The sequence below is a fragment of the Bufo gargarizans genome, chromosome 2, assembly GCF_014858855.1.
Source record: "Bufo gargarizans isolate SCDJY-AF-19 chromosome 2, ASM1485885v1, whole genome shotgun sequence".
NCBI classification, from domain to species: domain Eukaryota; kingdom Metazoa; phylum Chordata; class Amphibia; order Anura; family Bufonidae; genus Bufo; species Bufo gargarizans.
The window spans coordinates 268,545,913-268,566,000 of NC_058081.1; the positions used below are offsets into that span (position 1 = coordinate 268,545,913).

A 20,088-nucleotide genomic window follows, 5' to 3' on the forward strand; every position below is an offset into this window, starting at 1 on the left:
CACCGCAAAACTACTGCCGGGCGAAAAGCAAAGCCATCTCTACTTATTAGTACTGAGGGGTCTGTGAGGGCATTACTAATACTGGAGGACTCTTCTACTCATGGAGGCACTGTTGGGGAGAAATAGCACTGTTGGGGGCACTGTAGGGGGCAGTATTACTAACGAGGGCATTCTAGAAGGGAATTACTATTGATGGGACTACGAGGAGCAGTGTTACTATGGGGGGGCTATCTGTACAGCACTCATTTTTCTTCAGGATAGTATTTGGGGGTATTGGGGAGCACAGAGAGCAGCAGGAGATCACTGTGGAGACTACAAGTTGGGGGATGATGATAGAAAAGTGAGGAAGCTAAGGTGTCTGTGCGTCACACTCTGCAGAGACAAGACGGTTGAGAGAAGTTGTCTGGACCGAGTGTAGAAGATGATGACAGAGAAGATCTACATCAGAGAAGATGTCACTTGAGAGGACCTGGATGCGAGAGGTACTGTTTGTGCTACTGTATAGCAAATGCGGTGTGCATGGGGAGGGTCGACTTCCCAGGGAGTACGGCAAAAATGCTGAGAGGTGGGCTGAAAAAAACAGCATGCTGCAGTTTTATTCCAGCTGCCTCTCGGCACGTTTGCCGTGCTGTGGCCGGACCTCCGGCCCGCCCCATTATAGGGAATGGGGCCGGAGTGGACTTCCGACCGGCACGGTGCACTAGTGTTAACACGCATCCAGCAGGCTATTTCCTCGCCGGAACAGCCTGCAGGAGAAAGCTACCGCAAGTGTGAAAGTAGCCTTAGAGAATTGGGTCATATTCATTGGGGTTTGGGCCCCCACTCAACCATGCAAGAACCTCTAGAAAGTCCAGTAACCAGATAGAAGCCAGAGAGTAGCACATGAGAGAGATAAGGCAAAGTATTCAAGTTTACCTGACAAATTACTCTTTTTTTTTTTTTTTTAATTAATCTTTATTTCAATTTCATAGAAAGAATACATCCATGAAAGAACACATTACTCCAGCAAATAGATAAAAATCAGATATTAACAGTTAATAATTACAATTCATTTTTCCTTCTTTCTCCCCTTTCCCTCCCTCCCCCATTCCCCCTCCCTCCCATTCCCTCCTCCCTCCTCAATACCCTCCCACCCATAAAGGGAGGGGAGGGGGGGACGTGAGGAAAAAAAACAAAAAAAAAACACAACATCCTCCGACCCTAAAGTAACCAGTTTTTCCATACTTGGTCGAGATTTTGTAATTTTTTTAGTGTGATTCTTCATCACACGTTCTTCTTTAATTAGGTTATCTATTACCTTTCTCCACTGTCCCACCGTCGGCGAGTCTGCCTTTATCCATTTCCTGAGTATAAGAAGTCTGGCCTGAAATAATACTTTATTCAAAACCAATCGTATTTTTTTATTTAACTTCAAATGTTCAGTTGCCCCTAGAATACAGATTACTGGATCATTAGGCAACCGAACCTTCAGGAGCAAAAACACAGTTTCCATTATTTCTGTCCAATATCTATGGAGTTTGGGACATCTCCAGAAACAATGTATCAAATCTGCTCTCTCCTCCCAGCATTTTGGACACTTATCTGTTACTCTCACTCCCATTCTTTTCAACATCCATGGAGATCGATGTAATCTATGCACTATGAAGAATTGTGAGATCTTATGTGAACCCCTATCCGAGATTGTCGCATAGTTTCTGAGGGCATCTCTCCATTTTTCTTCCGTAAAGGATTCTAGATCTTTCTCCCATTTTTTCACAGCAAGCATTATAATCCTTTTTCTCTTTCCCTCCATCAAAAACCTATATCTCCTTGCGGTTGTTCCTCCTCCTTCCCCTACTGCGGTAAACTTGTCCAGCCTGTCAGATTTTTCCCTTCTATACCTATCCTCCTGTACCACTGTCCGCAGTGCATTCCTAAGCTGGAAGTATTTATACATATCGCTATGGGGGATCCCAAATTCCAGCACCATTATGTTAAAGTCCTTCAGCTTATCTTCCTCAAAGATCTGATCTAGATATTTCATTCCTTTTTTTTCCCAATCTATATAGTCCCTTATTGTTTCCAATTCCTTTAAATTAAGATTTTTCCATAATCGGTGTATCATTCAAAAACCCTTTAATCTCCAATATCTTCTTAATTCCCCCCCATACGTATTCTACTAAGTTTAATATCCTATTACCAGTATTTTTTTTCCCCAAGAAGCCTGACTCCAACACCTCTAAGTGATTACATTCCTCTTTCCATCCCCATCTATTTAATTCTTGCCTACCCACCTGACTATCTAAACTACCCTTTATGTTTCCATATTGTGTTATTAAATAATAAAAATTACTCTTAACCTGCTGGAGCCAAGAACAAACATTGTATACAAGACACAAGTTTATTGCAAGTTTATTCAAGTAAAACCATTCAGCTTCTCCAAGTCTCCTTTGTTGGTACGGAGCCTAACCCAGGGGAGAGACAGTATCCAGGTAGGAGCACCGTGACACAAACTATTAGGGCCACATCGTCCTGGGGGGCCACCAGTTGCATACAGGCTTTAGAAGTGTAACCTTTAGGCCTCGTTCACACTTCAGTGTTTGGTCAGTGATTTCCATCAGTGATTTGTGAGCCAAAACCAGAAGTGGAGCCTCCATAGACATGAGGTAGAAGGGAAATTTCTGCTCCTGTTCTATGTTTAGAGCTGCACCTGGTTTTGGCTCACAAATCACTGATGGAAATCACTGAAGTGTGAACGAGGCCTTAGGCCTCTTTCACATGAACGATACGGATTAAGTCGGGATGCGTTCAGGGTGCGTTCAGTGAAACTCGCACCATTTTGCAAGAAAGTTCAGTCAGTTTTGTCTGTGATTGCGTTCAGTTGTTCAGTTTTCTACGCGAAGGTGCGATGCGTTTTTCACACGCGTGATAAAAAACTGAAGGTTTACAAACAACGTCTCTTAGCAACCATCAGTGAAAAACACATTGCATCCGCACCTGCTTCCGGATGCAATGCGTTTTTCACTTAAGCCCCATTCACTTCTATGGGGCCAGGGCTGCGTGAAAAACGCAAAATGCAGAATATAGAACATGCTGCGTTTTTCACGCAATGCAGAACTGATGCGTGAAAAAAAACGCTCATGTACACAGACCCATTGAAATGAATGGGTCAGAATTCAGTGCGGGTGCTATGCGTTCACGTCACACATCGCACCCCCACGAAAAACTCGCTCCTGTGAAAGGGTCCTTAGGAAGCAGTATGTAAAGGTTTCTTTAAATCAATCTGTGTAATAATGCACACTATCAGGGATATTCAGGGTCAACATTCTATGACATATTTCAAGGTAACAAAATGTCAGTTCTGAAATGCCATTAATATGTATATTTCAATGTATACTGGCCCCATGACCTCTTATTAAACTGTACAGGTAGTGTCATATTATGTCCATATGATGACATTTTGTCAGGTTAATTATCTAGCATTACTAGGCATTGTAGTTAAATATAGTTTAGCAAAAGATTTATTCAGAAAAGAAAATACAGCACCTGAATGTGGAAACGGATCAACAATACAAATACGTATTGCTATTGTTTATGCTCTCGTACCTTGAGAGGAATAGCAATTATTCTGCAGTATCCAAGGTAACCTAGGTAAGTACATAGCTAAAGAATGGCGTAAATGGTAATGGATAATATTGAGAAGTGTCATCAAATAGTAGCTGTCTGTTTAACCTCTTACTGACCAGGCCTGAAAAGCCCTTAGAGGAGATGTCTGAGATATTTAAAAAATAAGACAGGGAAACTGTTAGTATTAAAAAATTGACTGATTCAGCATCCCATACCCCCTGAATTCCAGTGCTGCCCCCCTCCCCCCACCACTGCAGCCAAGACATAATGTTTTGGCAGCAGCAATGATGCGCAGTATACCGAACGTGACTACTAGCAGATAAGCACTGGCCTCAGCAGTACATGATATAAGACTAAAGCCTCATGCACACGACAGTTGTTCGGGTCTGCATCCAAGCAGCAGTTTTTGCGGCTTGGGTGCGGACCCAATCACTTCAATGGGGCCGCAAAAGATGCGGACAGCACTCTGTGTGCTGTGTAATGAAGTCAGGCGGCACTGCGTACTGGTTGAGGGGTGCTCGGTGTGCTGTCTGCATCCCCTGCTCCGTTCCATGGCCCCGCAAAAAAAGTAGAACAAGTCCTATTCTAGTCCATTTTGCGGACAAGAATAGGCATTTCTACAATGGGCCGCCAGTTCCGTTCCGCAAATTGCGGAAGGCACACGGGCGGCTTCCGTTTTTTTGCGGATCCGCGGTTTGCATGAGGCCTAAGACCGCTGAAACCAGTGATCTGCTGCAACAGTCACCTGTGGTATACTGTTAGGCCCCTTTCACACGGGCGTTGAGGGAAAAGGTTCGGGTGCGTTGCGGGAACATGCACGATTTTTCCGCGCGAGTGCAAAACCTTGTAATGCGTTTTGCGCTCGCGTGAGAAAAATCGGCATGTTTGGTACCCAAACCGGAACTTCTTCACTGAAGTTCGGCCTTGGGATCGTGTTCTGTAGATTGTATTATTTTCCCTTATAACATGGTTATAAGGGAAAATAATAGCATTCTGAATACAGAATGCATAGTAAAATAGCGCTGGAGGGGTTAAAAAAAATAATTAAATCCACTTGATCGCGCAGCCCGGCTTCTTTTCTGTCTTCTTTTTTGCTGTGTACAGGAAAAGGACCTGTGGTGACGTCACTCCGGTCATCACATGGGCCATCACATGATCCATCACCATGGTAAAAGATCATGTGACGGACCATGTGATGACTGGAGTGACGTCACCACAGGTTCTTTTCCTGCACACAGCAAAAAAGAAGACAGAAGAGAAGTGGGGCTGCGCGAGCAAGTGGATTAAAGTGAGTTTAATTATTTTGTATTTTTTATTAACCCCTCCAGCGCTATTGTACTATGCATTCTGTATTCAGAATGTTATTATTTTCCCTTATAACTATGGAAAATAATAATGATCGGGTCTCCATTATTAATAATAATAACTAAGGGAAAATAATAATGAACGGGTCTCCATCCCAATCGTCTCCTAGCAACCGTGTGTGAAATTCATTTCTATGGGGCCTGCGTTACGTGAAAAACGCACAAAGAGGAGCATGCTGCGATTTTCACGCAACGCACAAATGATGTGTAAAAATCACCGCTCGTGTGCACAGCCCCATAGAAATGAATGGGTCAGGATTCAGTGCGGGTGCAATGCATTCTACTCACGCATCGCATCCGCGCGGAATACTCGCCCGTGTGAAAGGGGCCTTACACTCCTGCAGTCAGTATAATTTTTATATTATTCTAACTGTCCCCCTACCATATAAAAAAATGTTAGACAACCCCTTTAGTGACCAGGTGTTTTTTGGGTGGTATAATGGTCTTAACTTTTTTATTTGTTGAGCTACCAAAATAATTTAAAAAAAGTTTTTTTTAGCACACATAGGGGAATTTTTTTATAGTTTTTTTTTCTCTTTTAGTTTCATTTGGGGTAAGCTACTTTCACACCTGCGTTGGGTGCGGATCCGTCTGGTATCTGCACAGACTGATCCGCACCTATAATGCAAACGCTTGTATCCGTTCAGAATGGATCCGTTTGCATTACCATGAACAAAAAAAATAAAAATGCAAACTGACCCGTTTTGACTTACACTGAAAGTCAATGGGAGGCGGATCCGTTTTCAATTACGCCATATTGTGTCAGTAAAAACTGATCTATCCCCATTGACTTACATTGTAAGTCAGGACGGATCTGTTTGGCTCCGCATCGATGCAAGCAGCGTTTTAGTGTCCGCCTCCAGAGCGGAATGGAGGCTGAACGGATGCAAACTGATGCATTCTGAGCGGATCTTTATCCATTCAGAATGCATTGGGCTAAACTGATCCATTTTGGGCCGCTTGTGAGAGCCCTGAAACGGATCTCACAAGCGGACCCAGAAACGCCAGTGTGAAAGTAGCCTAAACTGTACAAGTCATTTTGTTCAAATTACAGTTATTAGTATTTTATATTTTTCATTTATCTATGTATATATTTTTGACATATAATATGTTCCCCGAAATGTCAAAAAAGGCACATTTTATCATTTCTTTCTAATCTGCACTTTTTTACGATAACTTACGCACCCATAGAAGCCAAAGTTACAGGGGAAAACAGCCCCTGTGTGCTACTTTAAAACAGTAAAGCCTCATTCACACAGTCAGTGTTTGGTCAGTGATTTCCATCAGTGATTGTCAGCCAAAACCAAGATTGGAGCCTCCACAGAGATGAGGTATAAGGGAAAGATCTGCACCTGTTCTGTGTTTAGAGCCGCACCTGGGTTTGGCTCAAAATCACTGATGGAAATCACTGACCAAAATACTGTGTGTGAATGAGGCATAAGGGCTCATGCACACGACCGTGTGCTGCCCGTGGCCGTATTGTGGCCCGCAATACACAGGCACCAGCCGTGTGCATCCCACATCACGGACCCATTCACTTCAATGGGTCCACAATCCGGGAGATGCGGAACGGAGGCACGGAACGGAGGCCCACAGAAGCACTACAGAGTGCTTCTCGTGGGTTTTCTGTCCGTGCCTCCACACCTCAAAAAAGTAGTGCATGCACTACTTTTTTGCAGTGGGAACTGATCACGGACCCGTGCATTGGGGACCGCAACCATGTGCTGTCCGTCGTGTGAATGTAGCCTAACATGAATGAAATGTACTGTATGACTAATTTTAAATATTAAGCTACAGTACTGTGTAATCCATTGAGTCACGCGCAATCTTGTCTGCAGCTGTAAATGAACGCTTCACAGGCCGCTTGGTATTTCATGGGAAATACAAACATATACTCAACCAGACACATCCTTCACGTTATAGACTGCTAGTTTCCATGGTTATGACCACCCTGCAATCCATCAGTGGTGGCCGTGCTTGCACACTATAGGAAAAAGCACTAGCCTATGTGCGCTCCCAAGGTCCTAGGACACGGCGCTTTTTTCTATAGTGTGCAAGCATGACCACCACTTATGGATTCCAGGGTGGTCGTGACTATGGCAACAATAAGTGTATAATCCGGCCAGCAAAGGAAGCAATATGGGTAATCACAATACATTACTAAATAAATTCCTCTACATAACAAATGAGAGACAACCCCTTTAATTTAAAAGGTTACTGCCTGCGATATTATCTGATCAGTACTGTGTTTTCTCTAAGGTAATTTCCAGTTCACTCCTGCTTCTCCAATCAGACAACCTGATGCACAGACATCCCAGAGTAGGGCAAGCAGTCGTGCAGGGTCATGATTAAGAACCGCTGTGTCCGAAATGTGTAGGCCAGACATGCGGTGTCCTACTACATGCTGTATTTTATTGATTTGGAATAAAGTCTGTACATTTTATAAGATGCCCAAGTGTTTTCTTGTATGGTCTGCAGCCATACTAAGTGGTGGCGAGCAGAGGGGCATGAGCAAACAAAGCAAAATGTAACCCTCCCCAGATTTCAATTCTGGATCCACCCTTGTAATGCATACTTTAAAAAAATATATATACAGTGGAGGAAATAATTATTTGACCCCTCACTGATTTTGTAAGTTTGTCCAATGACAAAGAAATGAAAAGTCTCAGAACAGTATCATTTCAATGGTAGGTTTATTGTAACAGTGGCAGATAGCACATCAAAAGGAAAATCGAAAAAATAACTTTAAATAAAAGATAGCAACTGATTTGCATTTCATTGAGTGAAATAAGTATTTGAACCCTCTAACAAAAAAAGACTTAATACTTGGTGGAAAAACCCTTGTTTGCAAGCACAGAGGTCAAACGTTTCTTGTAATTGATGACCAAGTTTGCGCACATTTTAGGAGGAATGTTGGTCCACTCCTCTTTGCAGATCATCTCTAAATCCCTAAGGTTTCGAGGCTGTCTCTGTGCAACTCTGAGCTTGAGCTCCCTCCATAGGTTTTCGATTGGATTAAGGTCCGGAGACTGACTAGGCCACTCCATGACCTTAATGTGCTTCTTCTTGAGCCACTCCTTTGTTGCCTTTGCTGTATGTTTTGGGTCATTGTCGTGCTGGAACACCCATCCACGACCCATTTTCAGTTTCCTGGCAGAGGGAAGGAGGTTGTCGCTCAGGATTTCACGATACATGGCTCCGTCCATTTTCCCGTTTATGCGAATAAGTTGTCCTGTGCCCTTAGCAGAAAAACACCCCCAAAGCAAAATGTTTCCACCCCCATGCTTGACGGTGGGGACGGTGTTTTGGGGGTCATAGGCAGCATTTTTCTTCCTCCAAACACAGCGAGTTGAGTTAATGCCAAAGAGCTCTATTTTGGTCTCATCAGACCACAGCACCTTCTCCCAGTCACTCTCTGAATCATTCAGGTGTTCATTGGCAAACTTCAGACGGGCCTGCACATGTGCCTTCCTGAGCAGGGGGACCTTGCGAGCCCTGCAGGATTTTAATCCATTGCGGTGTAATGTGTTTCCAATGGTTTTCTTGGTGACTGTGGTCCCTGCTAATTTGAGGTCATTAACTAACTCCTCCCGTGTAGTTCTAGGATGCTTTTTCACCTTTCTCAGAACCATTGACACCCCACGAGGTGAGATCTTGCGTGGAGCCCCAGAGCGAGGTCGATTGATGGTCATTTTGTGCTCCTTCCATTTTCGAACAATCGCACCAACAGTTGTCACCTTCTCTCCCAGCTTCTTGCTAATGGTTTTGTAGCCCATTCCAGCCTTGTGCAGGTCTACAATTTTGTCTCTGACATCCTTGGACAGCTCTTTGGTCTTTCCCATGTTGGAGAGTTTGGAGTCTGCTTGATTGATTGATTCTGTGGACAGGTGTCTTTTATACAGGTGACTAGTTAAGACAGGTGTCCTTAATGAGGGTGACTAATTGAGTAGAAGTGTCTAACCACTCTGTGGGAGCCAGAACTCTTAATGGTTGGTAGGGGTTCAAATACTTATTTCACTCAATGAAATGCAAATCAGTTGCTATCTTTTATTTAAAGTTATTTTTTCGATTTTCCTTTTGATGTGCTATCTGCCACTGTTACAATAAACCTACCATTGAAATGATACTGTTCTGAGACTTTTCATTTCTTTGTCATTGGACAAACTTACAAAATCAGTGAGGGGTCAAATAATTATTTCCGCCACTGTATATATTTTTTTTACATGTCTGGTCTCTTGCTGGTGTGATGCTAGTACTATATTAAAAAATCTCCCCACTTCTGTCCTCCATCCCTTCTCAGAGCATACCGTCTCACAGACCCAAAGAGAAAGAGAAACTGAAGCTGCATCCCCCTCCTTTCCCTTATTTCCTGGCTATATTCACTGTTACTGTAAACAGATTTTGGGGGACTATGCATGCGTGTGATCAAGTTAACCTGATACAAATGGAAGTTGAGGAAGATGGCACTATAATAAAATATATTACAATGTGTCATATACTCACAAATCAACAACTGATATACTATGAGGCCCAGGGTAGGTTCTCTTTACATTTAAGCATATGGATATTGCCTTAAAAATTCAAAAATAATTTGTGGAATTAGATGAAATGTCTCCCTGAACAGTAAAAGACAGGGCACACAAACAGAGAGAGATCCGTTTCTAAGGACAATAAGAAAGTGCACGATTCTAAGCTTCTTATCTCTGTTGAATTGCTGCAGGGAAGCAGGAATACGTGGATACCACTTTATTTATTGACAACTGTTTTTCTATGTGTAAGACTCTACGAAGCTGAACTATGAAAAAATGAAGTTATTGGTAGAAAATTCCTTCACGTTTAATGGCAAAAAATAATAGCAACATATTAAAGGGTCTGTCTCTGCAATAATCAACCCCGTCCACTTCACAATGCATGGAGCTGTGTAGTTCTGGGACCTACTTCCAATGTTTTTAACCCCGACCCATATACTGATAGCTGATCCTGAGCCTAGGGCATTAGTATAAAAAGGGTGGACAACCCCTTTAACCACAACACATACAAAGGTAAAAAAAATATATATATTCAGTACAGAAAATGTTAAAATATGTCAATTCCTTACCTGAAACTGGAAACAATGGTGCAGGAGGAGCGGAAATTACTCTTGGTGATGTACTATCCTCCAAGTAAAAATGTGCAGTTTGAAAGCATTTCCTGTAATGGCATCAACAGCTTCATTAGTAACGTGACTAATTGTATTTTCCACTAATCTCTTTTTGTAATTCTATTTTCTTTCCACAATTTTTTTTGTAGACTTCAAATTTCCTTTATCAGACTGATCAGAGCCAGAAATAAAAAGCAGAAGAGACAAAAAATAACAAGAACAAATGATAAATGTCCTAAACTACACAGTCCTAGAGTACGATCTGTAACAGCATCCCTCACCTACAATGTGCCCTTTATCACTGTAATGTCTTCTTATGTGGCAGAGCAACCTTTAGACGCAAACAAGCACCAAGGCCAAGGCTGAGCTGCTACTTTTGCATCCCCTAGAGCCACATCTCTTTTTGCATTGGTGCTTAAAGGAGTTGTCTAGCAGATTTTGATTATGTAACGGTTCAGACTGGTATAAAAAATATAAAAAAAAAAATCATGTTCACTGCCACTGATGTCCTGTGCGCTCTGCCTTCTGTTCCCTCATGAGAGACTAAAGATGACTAAAGCAGTAACCTGCATAAGACCGCGATTGGCTTAGCAACTATTTCCTGTGTATTAAGAGGCATGAAGAAGCAGGGGCCTGAAGAGTGGGAGAACGGGAGCAGAGGAGGCGAGTACGACTTTTTTGTTTTTAATGCAGCTCTGAACCTTTTAAACAATGGTTGGATGGACAACCCCTTTAAATTCTACATAAATCTGTACATGGAGACAAAGTATGTGACATACTGGATTTTGTGCTCTGTTGTGATTTTTGCCTTACCCATGTACATCAACAGTGCCCATGTACCCTTAGACCTTTATCTTGACCTGTGTGAAGTTGGCACCCCATGTTCTTAAATTTTAAAAATAAATACACCATTCGTTTGTGCTGCGTTTGTGCTGGTTTGTGCCGCAAAAATGAACGTTTGTGCCGGTTCGGTTCCTGAGATATTGCGCGTTAGATTTTTATGAAGCCCCGCCCATTTTCCACCCCATGTTCTTAAATTTCAAAAAAAAATACACCATTCGTTTGTGCTGCGTTTGTGCTGGTTTGTGCTGCAAAAATGAACGTTTGCGCCGCTTTGGTTTCCGAGATATTGCGCACTTGATTTGCTGAAACCCCGCCCACTTTCCACCCCATGTTTTTAAATTTCAAAAAGAAATACACCATTCGTTTGTGCTGCGTTTGTGCTGGTTTGTGCCACAAAAATGAACGTTTGTGCCGGTTCGGTTCCTGAGATATTGCGCGTTAGATTTTTATGAAGCCCCGCCCATTTTCCACCCCATGTTCTTAAATTTCAAAAAAAATACACCATTCGTTTGTGCTGCGTTTGTGCTGGTTTGTGCTGCAAAAATGAACGTTTGCGCCGCTTTGGTTTCCGAGATATTGCGCACCTGATTTGCTGAAACCCCGCCCACTTTCCACCCCATGTTTTTAAATTTCAAAAAGAAATACACCATTCGTTTGTGCTGCGTTTGTGCTGGTTTGTGCCACAAAAATGAACGTTTGTGCCGGTTCGGTTCCTGAGATATTGCGCGTTAGATTTTTATGAAGCCCCGCCCATTTTCCACCCCATGTTCTTAAATTTCAAAAAAAAATACACCATTCGTTTGTGCTGCGTTTGTGCTGCGTTTGTGCTGGTTTGTGCTGCAAAAATTAACGTTTGCGCCGCTTTGGTTTCCGAGATATTGCGCACTTGATTTGCTGAAATCCCGCCCACTTTCCACCCCATGTTTTTAAATTTCAAAAAGAAATACACCATTCGTTTGTGCTGCATTTGTGCTGGTTTGTGCTGCAAAAATTAACGTTTGCGCCGCTTTCGTTTCCGAGATATTGCGCGCTTGATTTGCTGAAACCCCGCCCACTTTCCACCCCATGTTCTTAAATTTCAAAAAGAAATACACCATTCGTTTGTGCTGCGTTTGTGCTGGTTTGTGCTGCAAAAATGAACGTTTGTGCCGGTTCGGTTCCTGAGATATTGCGCGTTAGATTTTTATGAAGCCCCGCCCATTTTCCACCCCATGTTCTTAAATTTCAAAAAGAAATACACCATTCGTTTGTGCTGCGTTTGTGCTGGTTTGTGCTGCAAAAATTAACGTTTGCGCCGCTTTGGTTTCCGAGATATTGCGCTTGATTTGCTGAAACCCCGCCCACTTTCCACCCCATGTTCTTAAATTTCAAAAAGAAATACACCGTTCGTTTGTGCTGCGTTTGTGCTGGTTTGTGCAGCAAAAATTAGCGTTTGCGCCGCTTTGGTTTCCGAGATATTGCGCTCGATTTGCTGAAACCCCGCCCACTTTCCACCCCATGTTTTAAAATTTCTAAAAGAAATACACCATTCTTTTGTGCTGCATTTGTGCTGGTTTGTGCTGCAAAAATTAACGTTTGCACCGCTTTGGTTTCCGAGATATTGCGTGCTTGATTTGATAAAACCCCTCCCACTTTCCACCCCATGTTTTTAACCCTGACTCTAGACCCCCCAGGTGTGCTGCAGCTTGCCCCCCTCCCGCCCCCTTTCACAACTTTTTTTGGGGCACAAGCATATTATATATTTTTTTCTGCATACGCTGACTGTGGCCGGGACTCTTAGCGTCACTGTTAGCGCATCGCACGCCCCACCGCTGATCAACTTCGGATGGTTGATCAGCGAGCTTGAATTAAAAAAAAAATCAAATTTTTGGGCCTTTTTTATTTTTTTGTCTGTAAGGTTTAGGGTAAGTTCCCGAACACCCGTCCCCACACACACCAAATAAAGTTTATCACACACACACACTCCCCTATGGCCTGCCGGATGTTCTAGGCGGCATATGCCCAGCTTGCCTCCGAGTCCGAGAGCCCCAGTGAGGACGATGATAACCCCACTTTCCTTTTGTCATCCGCGTCCTCCTCATCATCTAGCAATGATGATGAGACCCCAAGGCGGCGGAGACGCCGCCAGGTGGAGCAAGGAGACCGCCATGCTAGGGACCCTGTGGCCCACACTAGTACGAGAAGGTCTGGGGCTCGTACTAGTTTTCCGGCCCACCAGTTAAGACCACCGGAGCCCCCTACCGGTGAACTTGTCTGGTATACCCCAGAGCGTTTTGAGCCCGTGATTCCTGATTTTGTAGGCCAACCAGGAATCCAGATTTCCACAGTGGGCTTCACTGAATGCGACTACTTTAGTCTTTTTTTCAGTGACCCCTTTGTGAATCTGATGTTGGAGCAGACGAACCTGCACGCCCCACAGTTCATTGCTCAACATCCGGGCTCCTTTTTGGCTAGGCCCGGTGGCTGAACTCCGGTCTGTGTAGCCAAGATGAGGACGTTTTGGGGCCTCGTGCTGCATATGGGCCTAGTCAAGAAACCTAGTGTCAGGCATTACTGGAGTGGGGACATCCTCTACCAGACCCCACTTTACAATTATGCAGATAATGCAGCATGTCCCCCCCAAGGTGATCCTGCCTATGACCGCCTGTACCAAATCAGGTCGGTCATCGATCACTTTGGGGCCAAATTTGTGCAGGTTTATGTACCTGGAAGGGAAGTCGCGGTTGATGAGTCTCTCATTGCTTTCAAGGGGAGACTCATTATCCGCCAGTATGTTCCCTCTAAGCGGGCGAGGTATGGCATGAAGCTGTACAAACTTTGTGAGAGTACCTCAGGGTGCACTTACAAGTTTCGTGTGTACGAGGGGCGAGATTCCCGTATTTAACCCCCAGAAGGTTCCCCCAATCTGGGTGTTAGCGGGAAACTTGTGTGGGACCTTATGCACCCACTGCTAGATAAGGGTTACCACCTGTACGTGGATAACTTTTATACTAGTATCCCCATAGTTTTATATCCGATTGTCAGTGGCTAAAATGGGGAAGGGGAACATAAATTTAGTACTCCATGGAAGTGTGGTACTCCTTGAAGCAACCAATAACGCAGAGGCCCGGATGATCGGGTCACGTGTCACATTGAGTAGTGGTGTCCTTCCGTATCCCCCTCTTGTGACACACTCTGCACCTTTTTTGGGTCCGCCCTTCTTTCCAGTATGGGGGACCACACCTGGAAAGTGTTGGCCAGGGACGATCTGGGCGCCTCCAGTTCCCGAGGTACTCTGGCCTGCTCTTTCCCGGTCAGAAAAGATCAGGTCCTTGAGGACTGCCTCATAGAACTGAAGGAATGTCCCTGTGTTGCCAGCGCTCCGGGACAGCACAAAAGAGTTGTACAAGGCAACCTGTACCAAGTAGACCGCAACTTTTTTATACCATGCCCGGGTTTTGTGCATGGCGTTATATGGCTTGAGGACTTGATCAGGGAGATCAACTCCTCCCATATATCGATTGTAGTCGACGATGCAATCAGGCTTGAGGACCGTTGCTGCGGTACCTCGCACAGGGACAGGGGTGATGCCGTTACCGTGAATTGTGGACAGTACAAGGACATTCCTCTTGTCCTTATACCTGACCAGCAACAGGTTTCCACTGGTAAGTGCACGGGTCGCACCCCTAGGGATAGGTACCTGGAGGGGGTGGGCAGGGAGGCCCCGTTGATTTTTCAGCGAACGTGGATCTGGCGGCGAGAGACTGGAACAAGGGGATACTAGTATAAAAGTTATCCACACAAAGGTGGTAACCCTTATCTAGCAGTGGGTGCATAAGGTCCCACACAAGTTTCCCGCTAACACCCAGATTGGGGGAACCTTCTGGGGGTTAAATACGGGAATCTCGCCCCTCGTACACACGAAACTTGTAAGTGCACCCTGAGGTACTCTCACAAAGTTTGTACAGCTTCACGCCATACCTCGCCCGCTTAGAGGGAACATACTGGCGGATAATGAGTCTCCCCTTGAAAGCAATGAGAGACTCATCAACCGCGACTTCCCTTCCAGGTACATAAACCTGCACAAATTTGGCCCCAAAGTGATCGATGACCGACCTGATTTGGTACAGGCGGTCATAGGCAGGATCACCTTGGGGGGGACATGCTGCATTATCTGCATAATTGTAAAGTGGGGTCTGGTAGAGGATGTCCCCACTCCAGTAATGCCTGACACTAGGTTTCTTGACTAGGCCCATATGCAGCACGAGGCCCCAAAACGTCCTCATCTTGGCTACACAGACCGGAGTTCAGCCACCGGGCCTAGCCAAAAAGGAGCCCGGATGTTGAGCAATGAACTGTGGGGCGTGCAGGTTCGTCTGCTCCAACATCAGATTCACAAAGGGGTCACTGAAAAAAAGACTAAAGTAGTCGCATTCAGTGAAGCCCACTGTGGAAATCTGGATTCCTGGTTGGCCTACAAAATCAGGAATCACGGGCTCAAAACGCTCTGGGGTATACCAGACAAGTTCACCGGTAGGGGGCTCCGGTGGTCTTAACTGGTGGGCCGGAAAACTAGTACGAGCCCCAGACCTTCTCGTACTAGTGTGGGCCACAGGGTCCCTAGCATGGCGGTCTCCTTGCTCCACCTGGCGGCGTCTCCGCCGCCTTGGGGTCTCATCATCATTGCTAGATGATGAGGAGGACGCGGATGACAAAAGGAAAGTGGGGTTATCATCGTCCTCACTGGGGCTCTCGGACTCGGAGGCAAGCTGGGCATATGCCGCCTAGAACATCCGGCAGGCCATAGGGGAGTGTGTGTGTGTGATAAACTTTATTTGGTGTGTGTGGGGACGGGTGTTCGGGAACTTACCCTAAACCTTACAGACAAAAAAATAAAAAAGGCCCAAAAATTTGATTTTTTTTTTAATTCAAGCTCGCTGATCAACCATCCGAAGTTGATCAGCGGTGGGGCGTGCGATGCGCTAACAGTGACGCTAAGAGTCCCGGCCACAGTCAGCGTATGCAGAAAAAAATATATAATATGCTTGTGCCCCAAAAAAAGTTGTGAAAGGGGGCGGGAGGGGGGCAAGCTGCAGCACACCTGGGGGGTCTAGAGTCAGGGTTAAAAACATGGGGTGGAAAGTGGGAGGGGTTTTATCAAATCAAGCACGCAATATCTCGGAAACCAAAGCGGTGCAAACGTTAATTTTTGCAGCACAAACCAGCACAAATGCAGCACAAAAGAATGGTGTATTTCTTTTAGAAATTTTAAAACATGGGGTGGAAAGTGGGCGGGGTTTCAGCAAATCGAGCGCAATATCTCGGAAACCAAAGCGGCGCAAACGCTAATTTTTGCTGCACAAACCAGCACAAACGCAGCACAAACGAACGGTGTATTTCTTTTTGAAATTTAAGAACATGGGGTGGAAAGTGGGCGGGGTTTCAGCAAATCAAGCGCAATATCTCGGAAACCAAAGCGGCGCAAACGTTAATTTTTGCAGCACAAACCAGCACAAACGCAGCACAAACGAATGGTGTATTTCTTTTTGAAATTTAAGAACATCGGGTGGAAAATGGGCGGGGCTTCATAAAAATCTAACGCGCAATATCTCAGGAACCGAACCGGCACAAACGTTCATTTTTGCGGCACAAACCAGCACAAACGCAGCACAAATGAATGGTGTATTTCTTTTTGAAATTTAAAAACATGGGGTGGAAAGTGGGCGGGGTTTCAGCAAATCAAGCGCGCAATATCTCGGAAACGAAAGCGGCGCAAACGTTAATTTTTGCAGCACAAACCAGCACAAATGCAGCACAAAAGAATGGTGTATTTCTTTTTGAAATTTAAGAACATGGGGTGGAAAGTGGGCGGGGTTTCAGCAAATCGAGCGCAATATCTCGGAAACCAAAGCGGCGCAAACGTTCATTTTTGCAGCACAAACCAGCACAAACGCAGCACAAACGAATGGTGTATTTTTTTTTGAAATTTAAGAACATGGGGTGGAAAATGGGCGGGGCTTCATAAAAATCTAACGCGCAATATCTCAGGAACCGAACCGGCACAAACGTTCATTTTTGTGGCACAAACCAGCACAAACGCAGCACAAACGAATGGTGTATTTCTTTTTGAAATTTAAAAACATGGGGTGGAAAGTGGGCGGGGTTTCAGCAAATCAAGTGCGCAATATCTCGGAAACCAAAGCGGCGCAAACGTTCATTTTTGCAGCACAAACCAGCACAAACGCAGCACAAACGAATGGTGTATTTTTTTTTGAAATTTAAGAACATGGGGTGGAAAATGGGCGGGGCTTCATAAAAATCTAACGCGCAATATCTCAGGAACCGAACCGGCACAAACGTTCATTTTTGTGGCACAAACCAGCACAAACGCAGCACAAACGAATGGTGTATTTCTTTTTGAAATTTAAAAACATGGGGTGGAAAGTGGGCGGGGTTTCAGCAAATCAGGTGCGCAATATCTCGGAAACCAAAGCGGCGCAAACGTTCATTTTTGCAGCACAAACCAGCACAAACGCAGCACAAACGAATGGTGTATTTTTTTTTGAAATTTAAGAACATGGGGTGGAAAATGGGCGGGGCTTCATAAAAATCTAACGCGCAATATCTCAGGAACCGAACCGGCACAAACGTTCATTTTTGTGGCACAAACCAGCACAAACGCAGCACAAACGAATGGTGTATTTCTTTTTGAAATTTAAAAACATGGGGTGGAAAGTGGGCGGGGTTTCAGCAAATCAAGTGCGCAATATCTCGGAAACCAAAGCGGCGCAAACGTTCATTTTTGCAGCACAAACCAGCACAAACGCAGCACAAACGAATGGTGTATTTTTTTTTGAAATTTAAGAACATGGGGTGGAAAATGGGCGGGGCTTCATAAAAATCTAACGCGCAATATCTCAGGAACCGAACCGGCACAAACGTTCATTTTTGTGGCACAAACCAGCACAAACGCAGCACAAACGAATGGTGTATTTCTTTTTGAAATTTAAAAACATGGGGTGGAAAGTGGGCGGGGTTTCAGCAAATCAGGTGCGCAATATCTCGGAAACCAAAGCGGCGCAAACGTTCATTTTTGCAGCACAAACCAGCACAAACGCAGCACAAACGAATGGTGTATTTTTTTTTGAAATTTAAGAACATGGGGTGGAAAATGGGCGGGGCTTCATAAAAATCTAACGCGCAATATCTCAGGAACCGAACCGGCACAAATGTTCATTTTTGCGGCACAAACCAGCACAAACGCAGCACAAACGAATGGTGTATTTATTTTTAAAATTTAAGAACATGGGGTGCCAACTTCACACAGGTTTTATCTTGGCCTAACTTTCCCAATAAGGTCTGATTCCTGACATGTGCTTGATTTCTTTGCTGTCATCCCTAGGTGAAGGACACAATACATGGCTATTAAGCCAAAACAACTTGTTGATGAATTTTTCACTCTAGCACAAAACATATTAAAAGTAAAGTGGAAAATTTTAAAAAGCAAACTAAAAAACAATTGCTGAAATGCTATCATTTGACTGCAGAAATAATGGATCCCCATTGTCTCAAGACCATGTAAGAGGGCTGCACAAGTTATACAAAAAAGTATAGGACAATGCTGCTAGGAGGCCAGTGCTGGGACAATAGCTACAGAGAGGATCTACGGTAGATGAAATGCAATGCTAACAAGATGGCTTCTATCATCAGAGGACCCAGCACTAATTAGACTATTTATAGCATTAATTATAGTGCATTTAAGCAGCATTAATAAACCCCTTTGCTGCACTGTGATTTACAATGCTCCTGTGCCCTTCTCAAAGTGGAAACCATTTCATCTTGTATTAAAATTTAATTAAAAAGGTAAGATTTTTTGTAAAGCAATATTTGTCTCACCCTGACTAACTTACTAAAGATCCATGGTAGCAGGTGACTGCTGAGTTGTCCATATTTTAACATTTACCTAAGAAAAAATGAATATTTTGGCATAGTAGGATTCTTGGGTGCTAATAGACTTCTTAGCTGCCAGATTAAATGGTTCCCCTTGTTCCTTAAAGGGGTTATCCCATCCTAGACAATGGGCGCATATCTCTAGGATATGCCCCCATTGTCAGATAGGTTCGGGTCCCACCTCTGGGACCCGCACCTACAAGGAGAACGGAGCGGAGAAAGTGGAGGAAGGCGCACTGCGCATGCGCAGCCGCCATTCATTCATTTCTATGGAGCCGCCGAAAATAGCCGAGGGCTGGCTCGGCTAATTCAATCAGCCCCATAGAAATGAATGGGAGCGGCGGCCGCACATGCGCAGTGAGCTCCCATTCACTTCAATGGGAGAGGCGGGGAGCTGTGCCTGGTGGTGGACGGACCCCCACAACTCTCCCCGGCTCCGTTCTGCTTGTAGGTGCAGATCCCAGAGGTGGGACCCGCACCTATCAGACAATGGGGGCATATCCTAGCGATATGCCCCCCATTGTCTAAGATGGGATAACCCCTTTAAGTGCTCAGACAAACTATTATTAGCCACAATGTTGTCCCCCACAGGAGTGAGGGAGGGATCCTGCATAAGGTAAAGGTCTCTTGGAAGGGGCATGCCTAGCAGGATGAGTGTTACCTTTTTAAACAAAATATAAGATCAAGAATCATTCAGTATTATTAATGAGGTGTATGAAATTGACATTTAAAGAGGACATTTCAGGTCCTCTTTAAATGTATGTGCTTTTTTGACAACTTTTTTTGAGTGTTTGCTACAAATGAAGGTTGAAAAACTTAAAATTCTCAAAAAATATACTGCATGAGGATGAATGTGTTGAAGGTGTTGTGAAAATGCTTGCATACAAATTGCAAGTGATATAATAATCATTTCAAAAGGTAACTGCACTGTCCCAACTAGTTTTTTAGCTTTCATTCTATTCCTCCATACATCACTAACTGCTCTCAGAATGATTTTGTCTTAGGGTACTTTCACACTTGCGGCAGAGAACTCTGGCAGGCAGTTCCGTCGCCAGAACTGCCTGCCAGATCCGTCAAAACGTATGCAAACTGATGGCATTTGTCAGACGGATCCGCATGACAAATGCATTGAGATGCCAGATCCGTCTCTCCGGTGTCATCCAGAAAAACAGATCCGGCATTAATGCATTTCAATGGCAAGTGTTC

The 20,088-nt window shown here is 44.3% G+C and overlaps 1 protein-coding gene across 3 annotated transcripts in view; it reads right to left on the minus strand.

Annotated features, from left to right (window-relative positions):
- Positions 1-20,088, minus strand: part of PTPRZ1 (protein tyrosine phosphatase receptor type Z1) — a 250,893-nt gene that overhangs the window by 70,092 nt on the left and 160,713 nt on the right. For all 3 annotated transcript variants that reach the window (XM_044280285.1, XM_044280284.1, XM_044280283.1), the window contains one exon: positions 10,069-10,160. In XM_044280285.1, the coding sequence (XP_044136220.1) occupies positions 10,069-10,160 (92 nt within the window). The remainder of the gene's footprint in view (positions 1-10,068; positions 10,161-20,088) is intronic.